At 42.5% G+C, this 23,957-nt stretch overlaps 1 protein-coding gene across 1 annotated transcript in view; it reads right to left on the bottom strand.

Annotated features, from left to right (window-relative positions):
- Positions 1–23,200, bottom strand: part of sorbs2a (sorbin and SH3 domain containing 2a) — a gene marked incomplete at both ends in the record, with an annotated part of 103,884 nt that extends 80,684 nt beyond the window's left edge. The window contains 3 exons of the mRNA XM_080534286.1: positions 1,599–1,655; positions 21,097–21,186; positions 23,191–23,200. Of these exons, the coding sequence (XP_080390412.1) occupies positions 1,599–1,655; positions 21,097–21,186; positions 23,191–23,200 (157 nt within the window). The remainder of the gene's footprint in view (positions 1–1,598; positions 1,656–21,096; positions 21,187–23,190) is intronic.
- Positions 23,201–23,957: the final 757 nt, after the last annotated feature.

The raw sequence follows: 23,957 nt of genomic DNA, 5'->3' as shown, positions 1-23,957 counted from the left end.
ACCCTCGCGCTGATGGAGATAGAATTTAATCCAGTTTATCAACCACATCTCACCTGAAATTAGTCATCCAGACCCCAGGTAGATCCAGCCCAGGTAAGACACAAACCAAACAGTAAAGGTCAGTCAGTCCTACTTCAATATGAACCTGGAGGTGGAGAATGTTTCATGCTTTGCTCGTTCGCGGACAAGCAGAGTAAAAAAGTTTTCTTTCTTTCGTTTTTTTTGCGGCCTCCCGTCATCACCCGGCTTCGCGACAGAACACCATGATGACACGCGCCGCAACGCATACCCCCTCCCCCCTCCCCCCCCCCCGGGACGCAATCTCCTTCCTCCAGAAACCCCTCCTCTAGCGACTCTGTGATGTAACTGGAAACCCAGTTAGACGGCGTTCCAGAATGTGGGCAAGGCGGTTGGCACCTCCGGAATTCACTTAGGCTGTACAGTAAAACACTCACGGCCGTATGGTAAAACAATTAGCCGACGGGGGGGGGGGGGGGGGGAATCAAAACGGCCATTGACAGCTGTGGTAGAGTGTGAGCGGGGTGGGGGGTTGATCTGAAGGGAGGATTAGTCATTACCGCCACTCTGAAATACCGGCCTCGTTGTGGGATCACTGCCAGTCTTAACACTAGAACAGTCAAGGCTGACCAAATGACCACTGTGAGTAGATAAACATTTCAAATGTCATGACTTTTCCTAGATATGTGCGTTTACCACCCAGTATCCTTACATTTTCTAAATCACATATCACGATAAGCTAGTATGAAGCTATTTTGCTGTTTTTCTGTGTAGGTCGCAGGCTAATTTACAAGCAGCCAACTAGTGGTCGTTGTGTGTAAATAGCAGCTTGTAAAGAGGGCATTTTGACCCCCGAAGCGTCTCTTTTAGTAGGTAAAAAAGGCACGGCTGTTCTAGTGTCTAACGCCTGTTGTCATGTGTCACGCTTCAACGCTGCCGCTTACCAACATGCGTTCTATGCCGGGAACGCTTAACGCTTAACGCTTCCGGTATGTTTACGAAGTGCTAAGCCCATCAGATGTCGAATATGTCCCGATTTCGACGTAACAAGCTACCTGATGTGTCTTTTTCAAGGTGAAATCATGCGATAGACTGGTGATAATAACGTAATGATATGATTTAGTGATATCGATTTTGCATTGCTAAGCGACTGAGATCCTCAGGCGAGATGGAAACGATACACATGGGTTGTCAGCAGGATTTGAAACAGCCAGAAGCGCAATGACCCTAACTCCCTCTTCAGCAGCATGGTGTGTGTTTATGTGTGTGTGTGCGTGTGTGTGTGTGTGTGTGTGTGTGTATGTGTGTGTGTGTATGTGCGTGTGTTGTGTTCATGTTGTGTGTATGTGCGCGCGTGCGTGTGCGCGCGTGCGTGTGTTGTTTTCATGTTGTGTATGTGTGTGTGTGTGTGTGTGTGTGTGTGTATGTGTGTGTGTGTCCATGCGTGTGTTGTGTTCATGTTGTGTATGTGTATGTGTGTGCGTGCATGTGTTGTGTTAATGTTGTGTGTGTGTGTGTGTGCGTGTGTGTGTGTGTGTATCGGTGATGACCGGAGTGCGTACAACGGTGGGACCACATACCTGTGTTCATGTTGAATATCACTCCTGACGGATGGACTGTAGACACACACTCCTCACCTGCAGGAGAAAACCAAACACCCAGAGGTTAGATCGCTCCATACTGAAACAAACATTCACCATCCATTTGCACAGACTTCCTAACTCCCTCCACCCCCCGCCTCAGCTCCAGCTAAGAGAGACATAACTAGACGTGACAGAGCCATGTTTCATGTTTCCATATGTGTTCTCTATAACTAGACGTGACAGAGCCTATAGAGAACACATATGGAAGCATGGCTCTGTCACGTCTAGTTATAGAGAACACATATGGAAGCATGGCTATGTCACGTCTAGTTATAGAGAACACATATGGAAGCATGGCTCTGTCACGTCTAGTTATATATAAGCATGCTTCCATATGTGTTCTCTATAACTATACGTGACAGAGCCATGCTTCCATATGTGTTCTCTATAACTAGACATGACAAAGCCATGCTTCTATGTGTTCTCTATAACTAGACATGACAGAGCCATGTTTCTATGTGTTCTCTATAACTAGATGTGACAGAGCCATGTTTCATGTTTCCATATGTGTTCTCTATAACTAGACGTGACAGAGCCATGCTTCCATATGTGTTCTCTATATTTGGATCAGCGGTGGAGAGGGACTAACATGGCCCACCTCAGGTCACGGCTGACAGGCCAACACAAATCAATAAGCTTACAGTAAAGTGCAACTAGGAAATCTGAAACATCAACGAGAGGCCATCTATGGCCCCGTGAAGTACCGTACAGCATTATCCAAAAGGCCAACTCTATTTTTAATGATGGTACCAAGCTTTCAAGAGAGTCAAATCATATGACCTCTGCCTGATACGGTAGGGGTCTCTCAGAGTAGGGATCACAGCCTCTTTCCAAGACCATTGGCGTAACGTAAAGGGACATTTTACTCCAAAAGGGAAAGGGATTGAAAGTTTGGGTGGGGTCAGCCATGGGTGGGGTCATTAACACTAGAACAGCCGTGGGTGGGGTCATTTACACTAGAACAGCCGTGGGTGGGGTCATTAACGATAGAACAGCCAAGAATGGGGTCATTAACACTAGAACAGCCTCTATGCTTTAAGAATACTTACATTTTCAAAATCACATCAGGATAAGCTGGTATAAAGCAATTTATAGGTGTAGGGGGCAGGCTAATTTACAAGAGGCGCCATCTAGTGGTCTTTGTGTGGTCTTCGTGTCACACACACATTCACACACCAATGGCGACAAGCTACCATGCAAGGCGCTGGCCCGCTCATTGGGAGCAATTAGGGGTTCAGTGTCTTGCCCAAGGACACCTCGATATGTGGCCAGCCAGATCTGCCGACCTTGCAATCATTAGACGCCGGCTCTACCTCCTGCGCCCCCTCTAACTGTTCCCAGTACACGTGTAAAACCTGTTGAACGCCATATGAGAGATCGACGGTACGTGATGAACCTATGCTGGAAATACCCTAAAATACCCTGCTTAATATCCTGTTTAATACCCTGTTTAATACCCTGTTTAATAACCTGTTTAATAACATGTTTAATACCCTGAAATACCCTGTTTAATAACCTGTTTAATACCCTGTTTAATAACCTGTTTAATACCCTGTTTAATACCCTGTTTAATAACCTGTTTAATAACCTGTTTAATACCCTGTTTAATAACCTGTTTAATAACCTGTTTAATACCCTGTTTAATAACATGTGTAATACCCTGTTTAATAACCTGTTTAATAACCTGTTTAATAACCTGTTTAATACCCTGTTTAATAACATGTTTAATACCCTGTTTAATACCCTGTTTAATACCCTGTTTAATACCCTGTTTAATAACCTGTTTAATACCCTGTTTAATACCCTGTTTAATACCCTGTTTAATACCCTGAAATACCCTGTTTAATACCCTGTTTAATAACCTGTTTAATATCCTGTTTAATAACCTGTTTAATATCCTGTTTAATAACCTGTTTAATATCCTGTTTAATAACCTGTTTAATAACCTGTTTAATAACCTGTTTAATACCCTGAAATACCCTGTTTAATAACCTGTTTAATACCCTGTTTAATAACCTGTTTAATATCCTGTTTAATAACCTGTTTAATATCCTGTTTAATAACCTGTTTAATATGCTGTTTAATACCCTGTTTAATAACCTGTTTAATAACCTGTTTAATACCCTGTTTAATAACCTGTTTAATACCCTGTTTAATAACCTGTTTAATAACCTGTTTAATAACCTGTTTAATACCCTGTTTAATACCCTGTTTAATAAACTGTTTAATAACCTGTTTAATACCCTGTTTAATACCCTGTTTAATACCCTGTTTAATAACCTGTTTAATACCCTGTTTAATAAACTGTTCAATACCCTGTTTAATACCCTGTTTAATACCCTGTTTAATACCCTGTTTAATACCCTGTTTAATAACCTGTTTAATACCCTGTTTAATAAACTGTTCAATACCCTGTTTAATAACCTGTTTAATACCCTGTTTAATAAACTGTTCAATACCCTGTTTAATAACCTGTTTAATACCCTGTTTAATACCCTGTTTAATACCCTGTTTAATACCCTGTTTAATACCCTGTTTAATAACCTGTTTAATACCCTGTTTAATACCCTGTTTAATACCCTGTTTAATACCCGGTTTAATAACCTGTTTAATACCCTGTTTAATAACCTGTTTAATACCCTGTTTAATAACCTGTTTAATACCCTGTTTAATACCCTGTTTAATACCCTGTTTAATACCCTGTTTAATAACCTGTTTAATAACCTGTTTAATAACCTGTTTAATACCCTGTTTAATACCCTGAAATACCCTGTTTAATAACCTGTTTAATAACCTGTTTAATAACCTGTTTAATACCCTGTTTAATAACCTGTTTAATAACATGTTTAATACCCTGAAATACCCTGTTTAATAACCTGTTTAATACCCTGAAATACCCTGTTTAATACCCTGTTTAATAACCTGTTTAATAACCTGTTTAATAACCTGTTTACCAGAGGTGTGTTACTGAAGGGTTCTGATGAGTAGGATACTGTGAAACAGTAATTGCTTCCTCACACTCCGTGTTCACACCCGTCTTGAACCGACGCCCTCTGTATCACCACGGTAACAACCCCGTTGCCTAGATACTGCAGGGAAGCTAGCTAATGGCGCTTTTCCATTGACCGGCCCGGCCCGGCTTGGCACGGCTCGCTTCGGCTCGCTTCGGCACGCTTTTGAACAGTTCTGGTTTTCCACTATACACAACAGACCAGGAATGAGTAGGAGGAGCAGGAGATAGTAGGCGGAGTTACGCGTCATAACAGTGTCATAAGATTCCCCCCGCTATACAGATCAGCAGGGGGAAATGCGATAAGAATATTGTCAAAATGCAGCACTATCGTGCACAGATCAGCCTTACAACATGTAATGTTAAGTGCCTGTAACTTGCCGCTTTCAGTTCTAGTAGACTAGTTTAGATCTCGCAACCAGGGAAATGCCGACACAATTCTATTTTTATTTCTCCTGACACACTGTGCTTTTTTTGTTGGTGAACTACCGTAATAAGCCTAAAAAAGTTCAACTGTTCAAAAAGTGCAACTTCTCTGCTTTCAGAAACTCTTTGATTTTTTTAGATTGGGCATATAGTTCATGAATTACGATAGTTTGAATCCGCTGTAGACAGCTCTGGTTTCGGAGCAAGACTATCGGCATTAGTCAAATACATGCTCACATCAAGTCATCCGCTCACTGCTGTCCATCAAAAATGGCACATCCATCAATAATATTACATAATAACAACTGCTCTGATTAGATTGCTTAGATTGTTTAATACATCAACGGGGGGAAAAGCGAGATGAACTCGCGAGTATCATGCTTCATTGATAACAATGGGTTAGGATCACAATTCAAACGTGTCCGGATAGGGGAGAGGACAGGGAATCCAAAACCATTTGAATGGTGTCGATCCTACACTCCTATCACGGTCGACACAGCGCGGACCGAATTCCCTGTTAAAACTTTTCTCTCCCCCCGCTGTCAACAGGAGTTTAAACCAGCAGGCGCGGTGCTGCGAGCAGCAGCGGGTGAACTCCCGGTTCATTGAGTTTACGGTTAAAAGCATATCTTCTCGGGGTGTCAGCCAGTGGCGTAGCGGACGGGCCCGCAAGCGACGCACCGCGGGGGGCCCCCAGCCACTAGGGGGCCCCCTAACATTGGATCCCCTTTTTTTTTCTTTTTTTTTTTTATAATTTAAAAAAATATAAAACAAAGAAAATAAGTGGCCCTTCATTGTGTCAACCTTAATTTTAATATATAGGCCTATATTTAAAAATATATACATAGTTAGCCGTATCCAATAGCAACATGACTTTGACGTCACACGTAGGCAGCGAGACACAAGGAAAATGAGCAAGCGAAAATACAATACAAAGTACAATAAGCATTCTTTAGGTGGTGATAGATTCTCTATTCGGACATTATAGCCGCTATATGTGGGACTGTCGGTCCGATATTGTAAAAAAATCTAATAAAAAATGTATGTTTACGGAAGTACATGTCTCAAGTATTATCTCGGCGGTTAGTCGAGTGAAAGAAAAACAACATACAGATGATAATTCACACAATATAATACCACGAAAGCGTACAGCACTAAACAATAACATTTATTTGGGCAGCATCATACTCAAACTCAGGCAGAAAGGCAGGGTCCGGCCAGGTTCACAGTCACAGGCTGTCAGTGCATCATACAGGTACATAATTCAGCATGGTTAGGCTATATATAGCTGTTTCTTTTTCTATTCTACTATTCTATTCTACTTCTGCTGTCTGCGTCTCCCTGGGTATTCCTAGACCAGATGGCAAACAGTAAAGAAATGTCACAATATACCAGGACTTAAGAAACGAGATGTCCAACAAAGGATTTGACTAACCCTGGCCAATTTTACGCAACAAGTAGACTCTGATGCAGCGGAGACAGGGTTGCCAGATTGGCTGGTTTTTGGTGGATTTAGAAGTTTTTAGATTGATTAGGTTGGAAATTCTCAATCCCATCTGGCAACCCTTAGCGGAGAGTCTACAGATATGTTTACAGATATCACACTGCTGTGCACACCACACTTTGTTAAAATAAATAAAGCTTGTACTATTCTACTTATAATACATTCTACTGATGTAGTGTAGTCTACCATTTGGATTTAGTTATAGGCTATTGCTCTCACTTGTTTGTACCGTTTGCTAAGTCAAGCATTTAGAATGTAGAGTGCATATTGCGAAATTTCGCAACGTCAATAACGCATCGGCCTCTAAAAAACGCAGTTTTTTTTTTTTTTTTTTTACTCCGTTGCGAAAGGGCCCCCGCCGCCACCTTGCGGGGGGGCCCCGGGATTTTGCGCTACGCCACTGGTGTCAGCGCGGTGGTTCAGGGCTCAAAATGACCGTATACCGATGGTGAAGTTAGCAAAGGAGTATTGTGATTGTACCTCCTTCACAGCCGGTGTTATTCACGGGCAAAGACGGTGCATAATAGCGATTTTTGTGTTATGCTTGTTGTAAATAAAAGTTCTATGATGCATTGAAATGACATTAAACTAAGATAATACGATGGTCAGCATAATTTTTCGAATCTTTATTAATAAGCTATTACAGAAACTGTAGTGACATTTTCCAAGAGCGAATGTGGTATTTAAAGATGGCGGTTAGCGAAAAAAATCTATGAACATGGGATGACGATTTCCATTGACCAATCAACGGTGTGCAGCGTCACACGTCACACGCAGCCTGGCAAAAAGGTTCCGGGTCTCAAAAAGGTTCCTGCCTTCGATGGGTAGCTAAAGAAGCGACCCGACCCGACCCGACCCAGGCCGACAAATGGAAAAGCGCCAAAGAAGCAGGCCAGCCGGGCTGACCCGGGTCAGCCCTCTAGTGGAAAAGCCCCATAAGTCACAGAAAAGCTAGCAACTCCATAGCGCGGTTTACCTGAGGAGTGAGATTACCGTTGTGTGTGTGTGTGTGTGTGTGTGTGTGTTTGTCATTGGGGTCTTGCCCATGACAGATACTGCAGGAGACAGCAGGGATCATACATGTGCTATGTAGATAACTGCAACACACACACACACACACACACACACACACACACATAGCTCGCACGCATAGCCTGCAGTGAGGTACAGCATATTAGACCCAGCTGCCTAGCATGTTCATACTGTATGTTATTTGCAGAAGTGTCTGCTAACATGTTTGACACTTTCATTTCAGGAATTCAGAGTTCAACGTTTTTAGCTTGCCCAAATAAGTGTTGGTTAATAGATATTAGCTCCAGAGTGAGCTGTCCTAATGTTCAACGCCCTGATTCACAAAGCCTTCTCCCCAACTTCAACTGGAAATTAAACGTACAAGCGAGAGCAAAACAGGTCAAATGAAAGTTTTGGTTCAGAACAACCCTCGCCACCAATAACCCACCATCTCCATTTTAGGACACATTCTAATTGTAGAGTCAATATGAGTTTCGAAGTTGTATACAGATTATCAGAATAAAATGTGCACTATGTATTCCCGTTATTCGACTCACAACGTTTATAAATGACACAGACAGGGGCGCTTAGGTGGCGTAGTGAGTTAAGCGTTGACCATGTAACCGCAGGGTCCCAGGTTCGATTCTGGCCGGGGACATATCCTGCATGTCATCCCTCCTCTCTCTCTCTCACCCATCCTTCCTGTCTAAATCTCTACTGTATCTGTCAATAAAATGAAAAATATGAGTGGGACTGCCCCACTCAGAAAAAATAACTTCAAAAAAGATATATATATATATATGACACAGACCTTCAGTATTACAGGCTCAAAGCTCAATGAACCTTGTCTGGTATTGTAACAATGTCTACATAGATGATTAGATTAGATTACATGTCATTGTCGTCGCAGAGTACACATACTATACATGAAATGCAGTTTAGCATCCAACCAAAAGTGCGACTAGTGATAATATTGCATGACATAAATAGAACAAGAATGGTAGTGATAGGTGACTATGCAATATACAGTATGTGCAGAGGTAGTATTGTAAACTTCAGTTTAGTTTATTAGAGGTATATACAGTTATGGGCTATATACAGTTATGAGTTATGTACAGTGAGGTAGCTATGTACAGTGAGGTAGTTTATGTGCAGTATCTAATGTGCAGAAGTATAAAAGAAGCAATATCAGGAGTTTACAGTAGATAGACATCAGTTTACAGTAGATAGATAGGCCAGTTCTTTTCAGCCGTGCAACAGCTGAGAGGCTTAATGCATGTTTCCTAACTAACTGTTAATTGCTGTTACTATTACTGAGGCTTACTGGGGATCAGCTCCTCATAACACCTCCTACAGGAGGGAACAACGGCCTGGGAGGCTGACAAGTGATCTTTGGGGGACAATGAGGAGATTGTGAACACCCACACACACAACCATGTTGAGAATTTTACAGCGATACACTCTGTGTCACACAGTGTGTGTGTGTGTGTGTGTGTGTGTGTGTGTGTGTGTGTGTGTGTGTGTGTGTGTCTAGACTAATTAAAACAATGGGCAGTCTGAATAATCATGTCATGCCTAAGGACAAGGCCATCATTGATTGTGGTCCAATACAATCAGTAACAGATAACCAGATAATCCTGACACTCCATAAAAACACAATCCACGTCTGTTTGGATGGATGGAAAATACATTTCTCTCTGGATGATAAATAGAGAGGGATAGAAGGAGAGAGAGGGAGGGGAGGAGAGAGAGAGAGAGAGAGAGGGGGGGGGAGAGAGAGGGAGAGAGAGAGAGAGGGAGACAGAGAGAGGGAGAGAGAGAGAGAGGGAGAGAGAGAGGGAGAGAGAGAGAGAAGCACCATTTAGCATCCACTCTGTGTAGTGTAGTGATGTTAGCCACGAGGCTAGTGGCCTGTAGAGGTTTTCTATAGAGCCACGGTGACGCTTAGGTGACACAACGATTTACACACTGGGGTTAAACGTTAAGTGCTCCCAAATGCCTGCGCTGCCCTCTGTTTGACTTGATCTGACACATGGGAACCAACGGAATAGTCCTAAAAGAGGAAACTCTAAGCTAAATCAAGCACACCCTCCCCCCAAGTATTTACCCCCCCATTTATACCAACAAAGTATTTGCAAGGTATTTGACCCACAGGTCTGCTACACGAGTTGCAGGGTTATCTTTTATTAGCCACGTTGTGACCTTAATTACAACATCAAGTGTCCGCGGGATATCCTCAGTCCTACCAGGCGTCTAAGCGTCACAACCCCTCGACCCCCCTAAATCTGCCTTCGGGTAGCTGTGGCTGGCTGCCTGACACACACACACGCATGCATACACACAGACACACACGCACGCACGCACACATGCACTCATGCATGCACGCACGCACACACACGCACGCACACACACACACACACACACACACATACACACACAGACGCACACACACACACGCATGCACACACACACACACGCACGCACACACACACACACACACACATGCACACTCACATACACACATACACAGGGCAGGGTAAATCACAGGTCAGGCGTCGCGGCCTGTCTCCATGCGGAGGGTCATACGACCCCGGGGTCAGGTTACAAGACAGACCAGCGGCGACACAGCAGCTGTCGCCATGGGGAGTTGTCATGGCGGCACACTGGAGCTGAGCGTATCTACTACCCCCCAGCACTGTGTCTCCTGAGACACTTAATTAAATTTAGTGTTGTTCCGATACCATTTTTTGATCCCGATCCCGATACCGATACCTGACCGTGCAGTACTTGCCGATACCGAGTACCGATCCGATACCACGGCGTTTGAAAAAACAAAACAAAAAAACATGTTTTTTGAGCCGCATACTAACCTCGATGTAAAATTATTGCTAACACTTAGTCTGGCACTGCTCAAAACCTTTGTAAAACTCGTAAAGTTTTTGTAAAACTTAAGTAAAAAAAATAAATTAAAAAAAATAAAAAAATAAAAATACTTACGTTTTTGTAAAGTACTCGCCGATACCGATACCAGCATTTTGGTGCGTATCGGTGGCCATGCCGATACTAGTATCAGTATCGGAACAACACTAATTAAATTAATTATAAATTACTTATACTGTGTCCCCTAAGACTTATACTATCCCCCTGGTACTGTTTCTCTGGTTCTCAAGTGTCTATATAAAAAATTCTAAATAACTTAGTTTTTTCACAGAGACTGCCAATGGCCCCGGGCCTGAGCTAGATTACTCTTCCTGCTGCAACTGGTGAACTGATGATTCACTTGCTTAGTCAAATGTATTGATTGTAAGTCGCTTTGGAATAAGGCGTCTGCAAAAAATGTAAATCTAAATGTAAATGAGCGCACACTTCTGTACAACTCTGATAGAACTCTGATAGAAGTCTGATAGAAGTTTGATAGAAGTCTGATAGAACTCTGATAGAACTCTGATAGAAGTCTGATAGAACTCTGATAGAACTCTGATAGAAGTTTGTTAGAAGGTTGATACAACTCTGATAAAACTCTGATATAACTCTGATAGAACTCTGATATAAATCTGATAGAAGTTTGATAGAACTCTGATAAAACTCTGATATAACTATAATAGAAGTCTGATAGAAGTTTGATAGAAGTCTGATAGAAATCTGATAGAAGTTTGATAGAACTCTGATAGAAGTTTGATAGAAGTCTGATAGAAGACTGATAGAACTCTGATAGAAATTTGATAGAACTCTGATAGAAGTCTGATAGAAGTTTGATAGAACTCTGATAGAAGTTTGATAGAACTCTGATAGAAGTTAGATAGAAGTCTGATAGAAGTTTGATAGAAGTTTTATAGAAGTTAGATAGAAGTTAGATAGAAGTTAGATAGAAGTTTGATAGATCTCTGATAGAAGTTTGATAGAAGTTTGATAGAACTCTGATAGAACTCTGATGGAAGTTTGATAGAACTCTGATAGAAGTTTGATAGAACTCTGATAGAAGTCTGATAGAAGTTTGATAGAAGTTTGATAGAAGTTTGATAGAACTCTGATAGAAGTTTGATATAACTCTGATAGAAGTTTGATAGAAGTCTGATAGAAGTCTGATAGAACTCTGATAGAAATCTGATAGAAGTTTGATATAACTCTGATAGAAGTTTGATAGAACTCTGATAGAAGTTTGATAGAACTCTGATAGAAGTCTGATAGAAGTCTGATAGAAGTCTGATAGAACTCTGATAGAAGTTTGATAGAACTCTGATAGAAGTTTGATAGAAGTTAGATTGAAGTTTGATAGAACTCTGATAGAAGTTTGATAGAAGTTTGATAGAACTCTGATAGAACTCTGATAGAAGTGTGATAGAACTCTGATAGAAGTTTGATAGAACTCTGATAGAAGTCTGATAGAAGTTTGATAGAAGTTTGATAGAACTATGATAGAAGTTTGATAGAACTCTGATAGAAGTTTGATAGAAGTCTGATAGAAGTCTGATAGAACTCTGAAAGAACTCTGATAGAAGTTTGATAGAACTCTGATAGAAGTTTGATAGAACTCTGATAGAAGTCTGATAGAAGTCTGATAGAAGTCTGATAGACCTCTGAAAGAACTCTGATAGAAGTTTGATAGAACTATGATAGAAGTCTGATAGAAGTTTGATAGAAGTCTGATAGAAATCTGATAGAAGTTTGATAGAACTCTGATAGAAGTTTGATAGAAGTCTGATAGAAGACTGATAGAACTCTGATAGAAATTTGATAGAACTCTGATAGAAGTCTGATAGAAGTTTGATAGAACTCTGATAGAAGTTTGATAGAACTCTGATAGAAGTTAGATAGAAGTCTGATAGAAGTTTGATAGAAGTTTTATAGAAGTTAGATAGAAGTTAGATAGAAGTTAGATAGAAGTTTGATAGATCTCTGATAGAAGTTTGATAGAAGTTTGATAGAACTCTGATAGAACTCTGATGGAAGTTTGATAGAACTCTGATAGAAGTTTGATAGAACTCTGATAGAAGTCTGATAGAAGTTTGATAGAAGTTTGATAGAAGTTTGATAGAACTCTGATAGAAGTTTGATATAACTCTGATAGAAGTTTGATAGAAGTCTGATAGAAGTCTGATAGAACTCTGATAGAAATCTGATAGAAGTTTGATATAACTCTGATAGAAGTTTGATAGAACTCTGATAGAAGTTTGATAGAACTCTGATAGAAGTCTGATAGAAGTCTGATAGAAGTCTGATAGAACTCTGATAGAAGTTTGATAGAACTCTGATAGAAGTTTGATAGAAGTTTGATAGAAGTCTGATAGAACTCTGATAGAAGTTTGATAGAACTCTGATAGAAGTTTGATAGAACTCTGATAGAAGTATGATAGAAGTCTGATAGAAGTCTGATAGAACTCTGAAAGAACTCTGATAGAAGTTTGATAGAACTCTGATAGAAGTTTGATAGAACTCTGATAGAAGTCTGATAGAAGTCTGATAGAAGTCTGATAGACCTCTGAAAGAACTCTGATAGAAGTTTGATAGAACTATGATAGAAGTCTGATAGAAGTCTGATAGAACTCTGATAGAAGTTTGATAGAAGTCTGATAGAAGTTTGATAGAACTCTGATAAAACTCTGATAGAACTCTAATAAAAGTATGATAGAACTCTGATAGAAGTTTGATAGAAATCTGATAGAAGTTTGATAGAACTCTGATAGAAGTTTGAAAGAAGTTTGATAGAAGTCTGATAGAAGACTGATAGAACTCTGATAGAAGTTTGATAGAACTATGATAGAAGTCTGAAAGAAGTTTGATAGAACTCTGATAGAAGTTTGATAGAACTCTGATAGAAGTTTGATAGATCAACGTTTCCCTATGGGTTTCAATATGGAAACGTTGGAAAGGATCAAAGTTTCCCTATGGGTTTCAATATGGAAACGTTGGAAAGGATCGGAAAGCTTCCCAGACTTATGGGAGTTTTGCAACCCTAGCTGGGAGGTGGACAGATGGATCGATGGAGGAGGAGAGAGGGTGATGGCAGAGCAGAAGGAGGGGTGGGAAGTTGAAGAGAAGGATGACGGAGGGAAGGCTGAATGGGCCGTGAGGATGGAGAGAAGCAGAGAAAAGCTAGAGCTCCAGGTATCGGACGTGGAGCGTATTCTGCAGACCTTCCACTCTTCAGTGTGTGTGTGTGTGTGTGTGTGTGTGTGCGTGTGTGTGTGTGTGTGTGTTTGTGTGTGTGTGTGTGTGTGTGTGATGTGTGTGTGTGTGTGTGCGTGTGTGTGTGTGTGTGTGTGTGTGCGCGTGTGCGCGTGTGTGTGTGTGTTTATGGAAAAATGATAACAACAGAATGCGAGATATCCGCCGTGATAATCACAGGTATGCCAGCTACGTCAAAAACACTGGGAGACCTGGGACCCTCCGAATAGTCCAGGGGGGGTGTTGATGGAATTACACCCCAGGAGAGGCCAGACACAGACATGTACATACACACACACGCACACGCACACGCACACTCATGCACACGCTGTTATGGTCATTTTTACTTTGAGCTTTTATTTTGGATGATTTGTGTTGAATGTATTGAGTTATATTTATATTTCATGATTCATGTTTATTTTATGTTTTTGGTTATTTATGTTATGAATAATGTTTTGTTTTAATGTTTTTGGTTATATAATTATTAGTGTTTTATTGGTAATTGATTGTTAGGTGTTGAGGTGACAGCATAGGCCCAGGTGTGTTTAGGTTGACAGTTAGTAGCACCTGGGTCGATGGAAACAGGTCAGTTTGGAAAAACATTATTTTGACCACGTTCACACTTTTCTTTAATCTCATACCTTACTGTCTGCTTTATTACTTTTCATTTCGTTGGATTCATTGGATTACTTTTGATTATGGACAATAAACCTTTGAATTTTTATACAATTTACAAGGACAGTGTGGCGTGCGTTCTTATCCAAACCGGACTATAACTGTTTTCATTGCATGGTGGAATTGGTGGCTACACTCGTACACACACACCAAGGACGTGCCGTCCATATAAGCAGAGTAAGCAGTGCTTACCCAACGAAAAAAGGACCGTGAAAATATTAAAATAAAAGTGCATGTAAACCGTTTGTTTGATTTCCTTAAAAGAGTCGTATTTTAGGTCCCAGGGCAGCAGGAGTCATTCATTTTGACGTTGCATTTTTAGCGCCACCTGCAGGAGTAAGCACTTCCTACTCTGCCTGCATTGCGTTACATTACAAGCACTTCTCTCTCTGCTTTCCCTCGCGTACATTCGAATGCGTGAACATTTATTTATTATTTTTTTCCGATGCCTCAGCCCGCTGTTTAATGTGGCCAGGGTAAGCATGCTTACAGCCAATCAGTAGTTCTTTCATTCCGATAAGAGCTACTGATTGGCTATCATTTTCAAGTTCACTTAACGTTTCACACTACTTTCTCTCGCCCGGCAGAATAGTTTATGCTAGCTCAAACGATCTAATCAATAAGGATAACTTGCTTTTTTAATTTTGTGAATATGGACATTACTGTCAGTGTCATCACTGGCCCTGATCTCAATTGAAAAAGAGAGACTTTCCAAACTGCAACAGGCGAGTGACTTCTACACTAAAGTGACAGAGGTGTTCCTTCGCAAGAAGAGGCGCATGGACCTCGTTTTCAAGTAAAGGTAAGATATCATTTTTAAATTTACGTCATGGCTTCTTTGCTGGTTTATATGATTCGCGAGGCTGGTGGCGATCTGTGCTTGTTTATATGGTTTGGGTACTGCTGTGCTGCTGGTTATGGCTCCTTATTTAAGACTTCCTCTGCTTTTACCTTTGAATAGTCATGTGCCATTGTGTTTGGAGAGAGAGCTGCTTAATCAATCAGTGAGATAGGCCTAATGTTGCTGTCCGTGCCATTGGTTCTGGACCAAAAGTGTTTGAGAGAGATAGAGAGGGAGGGTTTGTGATGTGATGTCAAATGCCTGTGTGACAAAGTGTGAAAAGAAAGTGTGTTGTGAGTTCACTATGGAGGATGGAAACGGTGTGTGTCTGTGTTGTGCGTGTGTGCGTTTGCGATGTTGAAACTGGACTTGTAGATTTCAGCAGGTTGGCTACTTGAAAAGATCTTAGTTCAAAAAAGATTGAACAATGAGCACCCCTGATATAGTCGAAACTGGCAACTGTTTTTTTTGTTTTTGGTAATCTGATCACAAAGTGACCCTACAGTTTATTATCGGGTTCTAGGGCATCAAAATTGCATTTCCTTGAAACTGCGTTCACTGATAGCGTGTATGTGTAATTATGTGTATTTCTATATTTTATGCTTACCCAATCTAAAAGCTCACGGCACGTGCCTGACACACACACACACACACACACACACACACACATAGAAGCCAGACAGGCCATTGATACACTGCATGCCAAAGAGATGGCAACTTGTATGACTACATATCCCCAGCCCTGTTAACACAGCCTCTCCACAGAGAGTTAACACGGCCCACAGAGAGATTACAGTCAAATTGAAGAGGGATCAACACCCCATTATCAACAACTACCAGATCTGTCTGCACATCTGGTGCCTACTGTCAACTGACGAACTTTATCACTAAATTGAACAAAAAGAAGAAGAAATTATATGAATTTAGGATTAATGGCATAAATCGTGACGGAAAGAAGCTCTGGAACACCTTAAATGATGCAGAAGAAATCATGGGCAGAAAGAGAAACTGAACATCTTCCATTGAAGAGGAAAGGGAATTTGTATAACTAAACCAATCGATATTACCAATTACTTCAACAATCACTTTATTGACAAGTATGTCAACTCAGACAGGAAATACTAACACCACACTGTGAGCCATCGTACACATGTATACTAGACGAAAGAACTGCTCTTTTGAATTCTGTAAAGTGACTTCAGAAGAAGCAAAAAAATGTATTATTATCTATCAAAAATTAGAAACCACCTAGAGTTGACAACCTGGATGGAAACCTATTGAGGATGGTAGCGGAGCACATTTGTGACGCGGTCTGGTGAAATGTGCAACCAGAAGGCAAACTGATTTTTCATTTTTTTTTTACATGTGCTCAAACTAGAGATTGTAAGCTTTCAAATGATGTGTCATACATTAACATCGGAGAAACATTTTACACGACATGCATATTTGAATGTTGGTACACCTCAAAGAGTGAATGGGAGAAAAGTGACTCTAAACGCAGCCACAGCTACGAATGCTGCTAACAGCTAGCGGCTAACAAAACACATCGCTACGAAGGTCTAAACTGTATTTTAATAACATCACAACATGCTGAGAGAACATCGACATGCTAAAAACACATAACTAGATGAACACACAGTTCTTGCTTTTGAACACAACCTAAAACGAAAGTATGTTGACAACTCAAGTCTCCCTTACCGGTAGCCTCCGGCAAACGAGAATAGTGAATCCAATCCACAAATGATAAGTATTTAGTGATCGTTAAACTAATGTTTATTATATCGAGCGGGTACTTTAAAACTTCAAGTTGGTGTTATGAAAAAAAATGAAAACTAGATATTGTTGACACAATAAGTTTCACTTTCACTTTTTGACCCCTTCGAGTGAGCGTGTTGTTCACAAGTTCACCAGACCGCGACACATTTGCCACTCCTATTATACACGTGTTTGCCTCAATGCTTCATTTTTGTAAATGTTTGGCTCACTCTTTGATGGTATGCAGAAATAGTGGGTGGGGAAGATGGGGTAAGGTTATCACTAGGCAGTTTAATGGGAACTATCTGGAGTGTAGGCCTATCTATTTCTAAGTGCAGCTCTGAGCCAGGGAGCCTTATGAAGAGTCCTCCCCCGCCCCCCCCCCCTCCTCCCCGCCTCCTCCCACCCTCCCCCATTCTCAACCCTCTCTCTTCTAGGGAGAGTATACCCTGAGAAGGAACTGATAACTGGAGTAAACAAGCTACCCAAATCCCCTCTTCAGAGAGAGAGAGAGAGAGAGAGAGAGAGAGAGAGAGGGAGAGAGAGAGGGAGAGAGAGAGAGAGAGAAAGAGAGAGAAAGAGACAAGGCGTTACAACAGCTCTCTCCCATCTTCTTAAACGAGCGTTTCAAAATGCATTAAAGAGGGTCGAGAGGGCGCGAGGTCACAGAGATAAAGCGTGTGGCCGGAAAGGCGTTGAAAATGTCACGACACACATCAACACCGAGTGTTTTTATATCCCTGGCACGGCTTAATAGCCACCCCGCCGCCTTCCCACAGAACTCTGGGTATCTGGAGGTGTTGGGTGTTGACAGGGGACGGGGGTGTTAATAACCGGCCCCTACGGTGGAGACTTCTGAGGGGAGAGGAGACTGCACCGCTCCCCTGACACCCACCGGGGTATTTTAATTTCCGGAGACGTCTTTGACGTTTCTTTAACTGACGAGACAGTGGTGTTATAGTACCACATGGTGGGGGGGGGGGGGTGGTTATGTTGTATTAACTGTTGAAGACTGTGGAAATTAAACTGTTGAAGTTTCATGTCATGCCCCCCCCCCCCTCTCGGTGACGACTGCCGGGTTTCATAATGCTGACAGCGGGGGAATCTAACCGCATTCGAATGTGAAAACTTTATTGGTCGGCGGTAAGTCACAGACGTTCGTAAATTCGTTCTGGAAAATCGGATCAGCAATCATGGAATGCCTATTGTCCAATCTAATGACTTGGTCCCTTTATGACGTTGAACCCAGCATGCGCTCCGGTGCTCTCAGAGCGAATTTACGAACGCAGCCATTACCTTCTCAATCAATATTTTGTTTGAATGACAGAAACTATGACAGGGATCTCCAACAAAGATGAAACATCTACTCAAGACTAACACAACGACAGCAAATAACCTTGTTTCCCAGGAGAGCGGAACACACTGCTTGCCAAACAGACACCAACTAAAAAGTGAGCTGTCATGCCAAACAGTGTCCGCCAGCCAAAATGTGTCTGGGGTGATCGGGCTGTGTTCGTAAATTCACTCCGTCGCTATCAGAGCAGACTTACGAACGCAGCCCTGATAACATCACCCCATTCGCTCTGAGAGCGCTGGAGCGAATTTAACGAACGTTTATTTAATGCAGCCCAGGTCTTTCAAATGCCATGATGTGTTCATTACTATGCCGATGCTAGCATTCCTGCATGCTAATACTTATTTTCCAATCATAGCTAGCTATGACTTACTTATTTACTTATCATCTTCATGCTAATCATTTGAATGAACTTGTACATTTGATAAGTGAGTAAGTAAGCTAGCTGGCTAGCTATGATTGGAAACAAAGTAGTATCCAGTTATGGAATTATATATATATCATTACTTTGGCTTATGTGACATGGGTTTGTTTGCTACATCAGTTAACTAGCCAACTTTGTAAAATTAGCATAGCGAATTACGTGTGAAATTAGCATGCTAACAGGTGTTTTAATATGAAATGGCCATGCCAACATAAAAGCTATAGCTGACTAGTGAGCCTGCATCAACCTTAATGTTATTCAAGTGCAAGATGACTACATGTGTCTTCCCAATTTAAGATACACATTCATCTGTGGCTAACAGCGGCTCTACTTCCTGAGAGTCCTCAGGAAATACCACCTCAGACAGGAGCTGCTTGTGACCTTCTACCGCTGCACAGTGGAGAGCATCCTCACCTACTGCATCTGCGTGTGGTTCTCCAGCTGCACAGCCGCAGAGAGGAAAGCGCTACAGAGTCGTGAGATCGGCCCAGAAGATCATCGGCGCCCCCCTCCCCTCTCTGGAAGAGCTGCCTCAGGAAGGCCTCCAAGATCTCCAGAGACCCATCCCACCCTGGGAACGAACACTTTGTTCGGCTGCCCTCAGGCAGGCGGTTCAGGACCATGTCCGCAAGGACAAATAGACTGAAGCTCAGCTTCTACCGTAGGGCCATTCAGGCCCTGAACACAGCAAAGACCTAGGTTCTAGGCCCTGGACAATCTAGACAATTTGATGGCAGCTACTAGATTGTAATCAAGTGCAATACTGAAACACAACTGTGAACATTTCAAACCTGCAAACTGCGACACTTTAAATGAATGTGCAATAATACTATGTGCAATATGACAACCCTCGTGTACATAAGGTTCAGAGATAGGAAATGTTAGGATATTTATAGCATAGCATAGAGTACAGCACAGTGTTTTATTTGTAGAGTATAGTATAGTGGATAGTGTATATAGCCTTTATTTATGTAAACCAGCTCTTTTCCCTTCTTGTTTTTAGTAAAAAAAAAATCCTAGCACCAGGGGAGCCCCCCCTCCCAAATGTCGTTGTATGGTACCTGTACTGTATAAATGACAATAAAGAATGAATGAATGAATGGTCTTTATTGTCATTGATATAGTACAGGTACCATACAACGAAATTTGGGAGGGGGGGCTCCCCTGGTGCTAGGAAAAAAAACTAAAAACAAGAAGGGAAAAGAGCTGGTTTATAAAGGCTATGTACACTATCCACTATACTATACTATACAAATAAACCACTGTGCTGTACTCTATGCTATGCTATACCTATTCTAACATTTCCTATCTCTGAACCTTATGTACCCATTCATTCATTCATTAATGGAGAAAGAACGAGTGGAATGCTAACGTTGGCATAGCAATGGCATAGCAACGGTGTTCGAAAGACCTGATTACATGAACCCGGACACATTTTGGCAGGTGGACACTATTTGGCACGACAGCCACGGCTGCCATGGTTTCACGTCACAACAGCACTGTTGCGGCTGTCACACACACACACACACGGTCGGCTAACCATCCGATTCATAGCAGAGCGCAGAGCTGACAAAGAGAAAGGGATAGAGACAGAAAAAGAGAGAAAGAAAGAATGGAGAGAGCTGATGAATGCAAAGACACAGTGAGACATTAGCATTATTGTAAAAAACAGAATCTTTGTTAGGGTGGTCTTACCTGAACCCCTGAGCATTAATATGGCCTTGGTGGTAGTCTGTGAAGGCCTGTGTGTATATGTGATGGTAGTCTGTGAAGGCCTGTGTGTGTATATGTGATGGTAGTCTGTGAAGGCCTGTGTGTGTATATGTGATGGTAGTCTGTGAAGGCCTGTGTGTATGTGATGGTAGTCTGTGAAGGCCTTTGTCTGTATATGTGATGGTAGTCTGTGAAGGCCTGTGTGTGTATATGTGATGGTAGTCTGTGAAGGCCTGTGTGTGTATATGTGATGGTAGTCAGTGAAGGCCTGTGTGTATGTGATGGTAGTCTGTGAAGGCCTGTGTGTATGTGATGGTAGTCTGTGAAGGCCTGTGTGTATGTGATGGTAGTCTGTGAAGGCCTGTGTGTGTATATGTGATGGTAGTCTGTGAAGGCCTTTGTGTATGTGATGGTAGTCTGTGCAGGCCTGTGTGTATATTACGTGTTAAGGGCCTGCTTTGTTGAATTGTGGTGTGTGTGAGTGAGTGTGTCATTGGAGGGAGAGATGTGTGTGTGTGTGTGTGTGAGTGTGTGTGTGTGTGTGTGTGTGTTAGTACCTGTAGCCAGGTTGGGGGTGCTCTGGACTCTCTTCACGGGGGAGAGGGTGAGTGACAAGGCGGCGCTTTTGCGAGAGCGTCCTCCGCTGTCTGGGGGAGCACAGCCAGGCAGCCACGGGAGCACACACACACACACACACACACACACACACACACGCATACGCGCGCGCACACACACACACATACACACACACACACACGCACACACGCGCACACGCATGAGGAAGCAAAGCACATGCATTACAACAGCTCCACTCTCAAAGCCTTTGCAAAGGGGTGGGGGGGTGGGGGGGCAGATCATACCAAGCAGGACTGACTGACGTCAAACGACAGACCTAACGACAGCGGTACTGAAGAAGCACCAGGAACCTTCAAACGGTCCGAAACCGCAGAAACGGGTTTCATTCACAGCGTACGTCAACTCTGTTTAAGAAGACGTTTAAGAAGGACCACCGAAGCCACGATGGGCTTTAAACATATCCTGATGGATCCAGTGACCCTCGCGCTGATGGAGATAGAATTTAATCCAGTTTATCAACCACATCTCACCTGAAATTAGTCATCCAGACCCCAGGTAGATCCAGCCCAGGTAAGACACAAACCAAACAGTAAAGGTCAGTCAGTCCTACTTCAATATGAACCTGGAGGTGGAGAATGTTTCATGCTTTGCTCGTTCGCGGACAAGCAGAGTAAAAAAGTTTTCTTTCTTTCGTTTTTTTTGCGGCCTCCCGTCATCACCCGGCTTCGCGACAGAACACCATGATGACACGCGCCGCAACGCATACCCCCTCCCCCCTCCCCCCCCCCCGGGACGCAATCTCCTTCCTCCAGAAACCCCTCCTCTAGCGACTCTGTGATGTAACTGGAAACCCAGTTAGACGGCGTTCCAGAATGTGGGCAAGGCGGTTGGCACCTCCGGAATTCACTTAGGCTGTACAGTAAAACACTCACGGCCGTATGGTAAAACAATTAGCCGACGGGGGGGGGGGGGGGGGGAATCAAAACGGCCATTGACAGCTGTGGTAGAGTGTGAGCGGGGTGGGGGGTTGATCTGAAGGGAGGATTAGTCATTACCGCCACTCTGAAATACCGGCCTCGTTGTGGGATCACTGCCAGTCTTAACACTAGAACAGTCAAGGCTGACCAAATGACCACTGTGAGTAGATAAACATTTCAAATGTCATGACTTTTCCTAGATATGTGCGTTTACCACCCAGTATCCTTACATTTTCTAAATCACATATCACGATAAGCTAGTATGAAGCTATTTTGCTGTTTTTCTGTGTAGGTCGCAGGCTAATTTACAAGCAGCCAACTAGTGGTCGTTGTGTGTAAATAGCAGCTTGTAAAGAGGGCATTTTGACCCCCGAAGCGTCTCTTTTAGTAGGTAAAAAAGGCACGGCTGTTCTAGTGTCTAACGCCTGTTGTCATGTGTCACGCTTCAACGCTGCCGCTTACCAACATGCGTTCTATGCCGGGAACGCTTAACGCTTAACGCTTCCGGTATGTTTACGAAGTGCTAAGCCCATCAGATGTCGAATATGTCCCGATTTCGACGTAACAAGCTACCTGATGTGTCTTTTTCAAGGTGAAATCATGCGATAGACTGGTGATAATAACGTAATGATATGATTTAGTGATATCGATTTTGCATTGCTAAGCGACTGAGATCCTCAGGCGAGATGGAAACGATACACATGGGTTGTCAGCAGGATTTGAAACAGCCAGAAGCGCAATGACCCTAACTCCCTCTTCAGCAGCATGGTGTGTGTTTATGTGTGTGTGTGCGTGTGTGTGTGTGTGTGTGTGTGTGTATGTGTGTGTGTGTATGTGCGTGTGTTGTGTTCATGTTGTGTGTATGTGCGCGCGTGCGTGTGCGCGCGTGCGTGTGTTGTTTTCATGTTGTGTATGTGTGTGTGTGTGTGTGTGTGTGTGTGTATGTGTGTGTGTGTCCATGCGTGTGTTGTGTTCATGTTGTGTATGTGTATGTGTGTGCGTGCATGTGTTGTGTTAATGTTGTGTGTGTGTGTGTGTGCGTGTGTGTGTGTGTGTATCGGTGATGACCGGAGTGCGTACAACGGTGGGACCACATACCTGTGTTCATGTTGAATATCACTCCTGACGGATGGACTGTAGACACACACTCCTCACCTGCAGGAGAAAACCAAACACCCAGAGGTTAGATCGCTCCATACTGAAACAAACATTCACCATCCATTTGCACAGACTTCCTAACTCCCTCCACCCCCCGCCTCAGCTCCAGCTAAGAGAGACATAACTAGACGTGACAGAGCCATGTTTCATGTTTCCATATGTGTTCTCTATAACTAGACGTGACAGAGCCTATAGAGAACACATATGGAAGCATGGCTCTGTCACGTCTAGTTATAGAGAACACATATGGAAGCATGGCTCTGTCACGTCTAGTTATAGAGAACACATATGGAAGCATGGCTCTGTCACGTCTAGTTATATATAAGCATGCTTCCATATGTGTTCTCTATAACTATACGTGACAGAGCCATGCTTCCATATGTGTTCTCTATAACTAGACATGACAAAGCCATGCTTCTATGTGTTCTCTATAACTAGACATGACAGAGCCATGTTTCTATGTGTTCTCTATAACTAGATGTGACAGAGCCATGTTTCATGTTTCCATATGTGTTCTCTATAACTAGACGTGACAGAGCCATGCTTCCATATGTGTTCTCTATATTTGGATCAGCGGTGGAGAGGGACTAACATGGCCCACCTCAGGTCACGGCTGACAGGCCAACACAAATCAATAAGCTTACAGTAAAGTGCAACTAGGAAATCTGAAACATCAACGAGAGGCCATCTATGGCCCCGTGAAGTAC

Source organism: Nansenia antarctica, assembly GCF_963989245.1.
Source record: "Nansenia antarctica genome assembly, chromosome: 6".
NCBI lineage: Eukaryota > Metazoa > Chordata > Actinopteri > Argentiniformes > Microstomatidae > Nansenia > Nansenia antarctica.
The sequence above is the reverse complement of the archived record's forward strand: the minus strand, read 5'-3'. Positions and strand labels throughout refer to the sequence as shown.